Genomic DNA, 6000 nt, shown 5'->3' on the forward strand with positions numbered 1-6000 from the left:
ATACATACATACATACATACATACATAAGTGGATGGATGGATAGATGGATAGATGATAGATAGATAGATAGATAGGCAGATACATAAGTAGATGGATGGGTGGATGGACAGATGGATGAATGGATACCTAAACAGACAGGTAGAAAGAATAACTCACAGGGGTAGAAGAAAGAGATCAGTACTAACACTGGGGAAGTTGAAAAACAATTATTTTAATATTTACACCACTGTAAGCATAAGACACACCTGGAGAACTTATCAGAAACACGGAACCATGGTCCCACTCCTCAGAGATTCTGATTCAGTAGGTCTGGGCTGTTACTCAGGATTTTATGTAGTAAACAAACAATGGGTGTTTGTACTTAAGCTGGTCCAGGAACCACAGAAAACCCTGCCTGAAACCCCTACTCAACAAATCTTGTTCAAGGGGTACAAACTGACCAAGGCCAAGGCCAAGAACAAAAGTGATACCCTCCCTGTACTGCATGGCATCCCTTGCCTTTCACTGAGGCTCAGGCTGTGGTATTTTAGTGATGTGACAGGTAGCCAGCACTCTAGGCACTCGGTCCTCCACGCCCCGGGGGGCGGGGGTGGGCAGAAGGGCGGCTCTGGTCCCGCCTGCGTCCAGCCCATGCCCCACCCCCCTTCTGGGGTCCCTGAACAGAGTGGAAGTGGTTGGATGGAGGCTATTGGTCACATGCAAGTCACAGGCGCATCCCCCGTGTAGAAGGCGCTGGGCCTCAAGCAGTGTCAGGCTTCCCTCCACGGGCAAAGCCATCACGAGTGACCGGCCTGCCCGAGCCAAGTGCTATGTTCACAACCTTCTGCAACCAGCCAGCTACTCTTGGCTCTAGTTTTAGTGTGTCTCCAGCGACCATGAAAGATTTCTGGAGCACCTCTCCCAGGAGGCCCGGGGACCCATGCCTTCCATTGGCGGTAAATACCGGGCCCCTGGAGCCTGAGCTCCTGCAGGCCTGCCTCGGTGTCCCCTCAGGCTCCTGCAGAGTCCTTCTCTCTGAAGCCCTTCCCTCCCCCATGGCCTCCTGCTCTATCACTGGCTTCTAAACAGTTCCAAAGACCCACAGTATGCCGGTCCACAGTTATCAATTTAAAAAGGTCTGGGACATATGAATTTCAGCATTAATAGAGAAGCTGCTTCTTCTGGTACCAAAAAAAAAAAAGAATATACCTTCTCCAGACAACAGTTTCTCTGGCAAAATTCTGGCAGAATGCCACACACGGCTAGGCTTCCAAGGAGTTACTTTCCAAAACCATTCCCACCACCTTCATTATTATTCCTGCTTTACACTGGGGAGGAAGGTTGAGGGAAGAGAACCAGGGCGAGGCGCCAACCCACCACGATTCTAAACATGGCGCCCATCTCGTTCCTTTACGGGCCCCGGGCAACCCCCAGAGGAGTCCGAACTCCCGCTTCCCCTTCCTCCCCTCTCTCCCACCTTCCCCTTTGCCAGAAAGGGGTGAGCCCGGCCACCTAAGGAAGGGACTAAAACCAAGCCGGGCTTCATCCTCCATCAGGCCCAAGGGCCATTCTCACTTCATCGCGTTCAGTTCATCAGTTACTATAGTTCGTGATTCCAGGTCTCTGTTACCTGCTATAACCCATAGGCCCTAGGGCAACCTCGGAAATGGATCCCCCATTCTGGTGTCTCAGGGCACAGCAGGTGCTATTGGTAGCAAGGAGAGTAAAGACGGTAAGATAATCAGAGCCTGGGAGGGAGGTTCACCGTGACTCCAACACCCCGACACCCTAGGTCATGGTTCTGTTTATGCACCAGATACGGGGGGAAAGACTGGGGCTGATCATGTCCAAAAGGGACTCAATCCAATTCAGTGCACAGACAAGCTGTGTGGACACACTAGGGACCTCACGAGGGCTCTTTCCTGAGAGTGCACTGGACCAGTGAGAGCTGCCCGGAAAGATACAGGACACCCAAGCTGGGATTTCAGACAACGATGGATGATATTTTCAGCACAAGTTCATCCCAAATGGCGCATGGGACATTCACGTACTAAAAAGTTATTCCTTGTTTATCCGAAATTTTTATTTGCTAAATCTGGCAAGCTTACTTCAGGGCCCTCCTTGATGGGGCCTCACTCCGTTTCTGATTCCCACACCCTTTCTTCCATGAGAAGGGGCTCTTTGCTGTACCCGGAAGCCATCATCCAACCCCCAACTCACGGAGGTGCTCCAGCTGGTTTGCTGGTGGGAGTAATCCAGGCTTCTCACACGTGGCTCTGTCCTGCCTACCACCTCTGGGTCTGATGTCTCTCGGAACACGTCAGTATGCTGTCCCCTCTCCCCCTCTCCCCTCTGAAAGCAGTGGCTGCCAGCACCGGTCATCGGATGCCCTTGGGTCATGTGCCAGCATCTGTCTGAATGCCATATTTCCCCAACTAGAGTATGACTCTCACCAACCCGGTGCAGCGGTCAACAGGCAATTACTAGATGGTCAACGAGAAGAAGCTCGCCCCCCCCCCCCCCCCGGTCCCACCAGCAAATACAAGCCCTATAAGGAAGGAGACAGAGACCCTCTCTTTCACCCCTGATCTCGCCATCAACCAGCGCACTAGACACATGTGTGGGACAACTGAGTGAAAAGCACTTCTGGTATGGGATGGATCATGCCAAGAAGGTTGTGGAAAGCAGCCAAAATCACGTCCAGCAGCAAGAAGGGGTGGTCAGAGGATTCCAGCTACACCGTGGCCTTCCCACTTTCACAGCGTGGCCCCTCAAGTCTTCTTCTGGGTTCCGGACTTTGTCCCGCACTCACCACCAGCACCGCCCCTCCAGCAGCCCCAACACCGCATCTGGAACCGTCCTCACCAGTCCGCCTGGGTACAATATGGCCTGACACTGGGCAGTGTCATTTTCTTCTCTCTAGGCCTCTCTTTTTAAAACCAGTTGCCCTGATGCAGATGTGACAACCATCCATTCATACCACACTATTTACGTTCGCAAGAGCTTTCCCGTGAATTGTTTTATTTCAACGTCGCTATAAGGCGGGAGTGTACGCACACACGGAAGGGAAAGGGGGGGACTTTGTTCAACAAACACTGAAGGAAAGTGCCTAACGGGGTTCGCAGAGGGGAAGTGAGAGGCCAGCAGCCCCTCCCCAGCCCTGCCCTGTCGGAGGCAGTCCTCAGAGGGTGGGACTCCCCTCGCACTCCCACCCAGTGCCCAGAACCGGTCATCCCCCGAGAGAGAACTAAACGTCCCCAGGGAGAGAACCAACATTCTTCACGGAGCCCACCGCTCTGTGTGTATGTTTGTGCCTGTGTGCGTGCGTGCGTGCGTGCGTCCGTCCGTCCATGTATCTGGACAAACATCTACTTGGCTGGTGGAGGTCAGGGGCGTGACCCAGTTGGGGGTTTCTCTCGAGTGCCCGTAGGGGCTGCGCCGCACGCCCCACCACCTGACTTCCCGATGGGGACGCTGGGGAAGGCCGCGGCTCCCCTGGGTAGCCAAAACCCAGGGTGGGCGCACGCCCCCTCCCGGCGCTCCCTCCAGTTGGACAGAGTCGAGCCGCAGACCGATCGAAGTCGCCAAAGTCCGGGCGGGGCTGCCGGCGTGGCCGGGGCCGAAGTTCGTGGCAGCTCCGCACGCGTTAGGGAGTCCCGAACCCCCAAATGCCCGAAATGTGCTCCCGGGGACAGGCACAAGGAATGGCTGCAGAGGAACCCCCCCCCCCGCCGGCGCCCTGGGCCCAGGCACACCCCGAGGGGAACTGGGAAGGGGGAAGGTCCGTTTCGGGGCGCAGCTACACAGCCACACACATCCCCCCCACCCCCCCGCCTCCCGCGCGCTGTCCCCGCCCACTGCCCCGCCCCTCCGGCCCCGGCAGCCGCGCGCGGCTCCACCTCCCCGGAGCGCAGTCCACACCGTCCTTTTTCAACAAAACAACACTACGCGCCGCCCCCCAGCACCCGCACCAGGCGGGATCCGGGGCTACGCCCAGCCCGCCACCGGCCGCCCCGCGCGCCCCCTCCCGTGCCGCCGCCGCTGACGGTCGCCGAGACAGATGGAGCCCGGGATCGGCGGCTCAGCTCGACCCCGCGCCGCCACCCATCCCCGGGCGGCCCAAAGTGACAGGAGGGGCACGCACGACGCGCGCGGGGCGTCCCGCGTTAACCGCTTCGGCGCCGGGGTAGACGACCGGGCGAGGGTGGGGAGCCGGGCACCGCGCTGCTGGCACTCACCGGGATGTGCACTCGCAGCGAACGCCTCTTCTGGCTGGGATTTTTTTTGCCGCTGCTCTCGCCGGGGCTGGAAACCTCTTTCTTCTTCTTGGTGTCCATGGCCGAGCTTCCCATAACTTTAACCAGAAGTTAATTCCGGGTAACTCGTTCCTGCAATTCGGTCCTCTCCTTCCTCGCCCGGCCCCTGCCGTCGGCCTCGAGCCGCGCGCTCTTGATGATTAGCCTTCCACCCCGGAGACACCGCGTGGGGACTTCCGCGGGGAGGGAAGGTGGCGCAGGTACCTGGGGCCGCCGCCACCGGGGAGGATGGCGGTCGGCGTGTGCGCTGAGTTCACGTGTCCTCTTCCTCTTTACGGGCTCATCGATGCAAAATCAAAGCCAAAGTCTGTCCTGGTTCTTGGTCTCTCTCCGGGTTACGCGTGGCAGAGGTCTCCCTCTGGGTGACAAAGTTTTCTTCCTTTTGCAAAGCGAAGCAACATTGTCCACCCTGTCAGCTCCTCCCACAGGTTCCCAGAGGTGATCTGAAAGGCAGGTGCAGGGAAAGACGGTACTTTGGAAAACAACCCTCCCGTGCCTGCGCCGAAGCGGACAATCTGGCGAGAGTGGGACAGTGTGTGTGTAAATATAATCCTGGGCCGCAGAATGAACCAGCCGCGAGCCTGGAACTCGGCCCGTCCCCCTTCTGGGCGAGATGGGGCGGGGGGGAAGGGAGGAGGAGGCGCAAACGCGAACGCCCCGGCAATTGGGCTCCCCGCTCGGCTGCGCGCCGAAGTTCGGGCGGCGGCTCGGCTGGCGCGGTCCTGCCAGCCGGAGGGCGCGCCCGCTGCGTCCCACCGCCGCGCCGCGTCCCGGGGACAGGGAGCCGGCGGCGAGGGGCGGCGCGGCCCGGCAGGCTGGGCGAGCGCGGGGCGGTGGAAGGCCGCGTGCACTGAACAGGAAGTGCACGGCGCACGCCGCTCGCCCGCTCCCCGTGCCGCCCCCGGGTCGCCGCACGTTGTCGCCTGCCCGGCGGGCGGGGTCTCCCGGCCGCGGCGGCGCGGGACCGGCCTGGAGCTGATTTGCGCAGCATCTCGTCCCCCGGGGTCTGGCTCCTGGCCCGAGCCCCCTGCGACGCCGCCGCGCCCTGCCGGGCCACCCCGCAGCGGCGGAAGCCGGGGCTTGCGGCGGGACGCGCACTGACCCGCACTTGCTTCCGGGAAAACCGCGGCCCCGGGCCCCTCCCCACCCGGCGTGCGGACCCGCAGGCGCCCGGAGAGCGGTCGGGGTTACCGGGGAGCGGGGTTCACACCCCACCCCACCCGCCTGACACCCGGCTTTTCTCGGGTGCGCCGAGGGGTGCGCAGTGGGGCGGCGGTAAGTGCGGGCGCAGGAGCCGCAGCCCCGCGCCGCCCCAAACGCGGACTTGCTGGGACTGCGGAAATCAACGGGGGCGGAAATCGCGGGCGAGGCTTCCACGTGCCCCTGCGTTGCCGCCGTAGCACGGCCGGTAGCGGAGGGCCGGGGGCGTCCGTGGTGGCGTCCCCCTTCCGAGGGCCCCAGGATGGCGCGACCTCGGCCCCCGGCCGCAAGAGGGGTGAATGCTGGGTAGGGAGCCGCCTCCCTTCTGGCTCTGGGTTCTGAGGACGAAGTGACTCCCAAAGTCACTCCAGCGCCTTGAATGCTGACGTCAGCTCCATCTCTCCCCGCAATCAGAAAATCAGGTTTACCCAGAGGAAGAAGGTGAGGACGCAGCCTCAACTCCTGTCCGGATGCGGATGCGGAGATTCGCCGAGTGCCCCCTCC

General features: G+C 60.6%; 1 protein-coding gene across 1 annotated transcript in view; it reads right to left on the minus strand.

The window, feature by feature from the left end:
- PRKAG2 (protein kinase AMP-activated non-catalytic subunit gamma 2) overlaps positions 1–5088 on the minus strand; it is a 262345-nt gene extending 257257 nt beyond the window's left edge. The window contains exon 1 of the mRNA XM_049642318.1: positions 4219–5088. Within this exon, the coding sequence (XP_049498275.1) occupies positions 4219–4332 (114 nt within the window). The 5' untranslated portion in view covers positions 4333–5088. The remainder of the gene's footprint in view (positions 1–4218) is intronic.
- Between the last annotated feature and the right edge of the window lie 912 nt (positions 5089–6000).

This window comes from Panthera uncia, chromosome A2 (genome assembly GCF_023721935.1).
Source record: "Panthera uncia isolate 11264 chromosome A2, Puncia_PCG_1.0, whole genome shotgun sequence".
Classification (NCBI taxonomy): domain Eukaryota; kingdom Metazoa; phylum Chordata; class Mammalia; order Carnivora; family Felidae; genus Panthera; species Panthera uncia.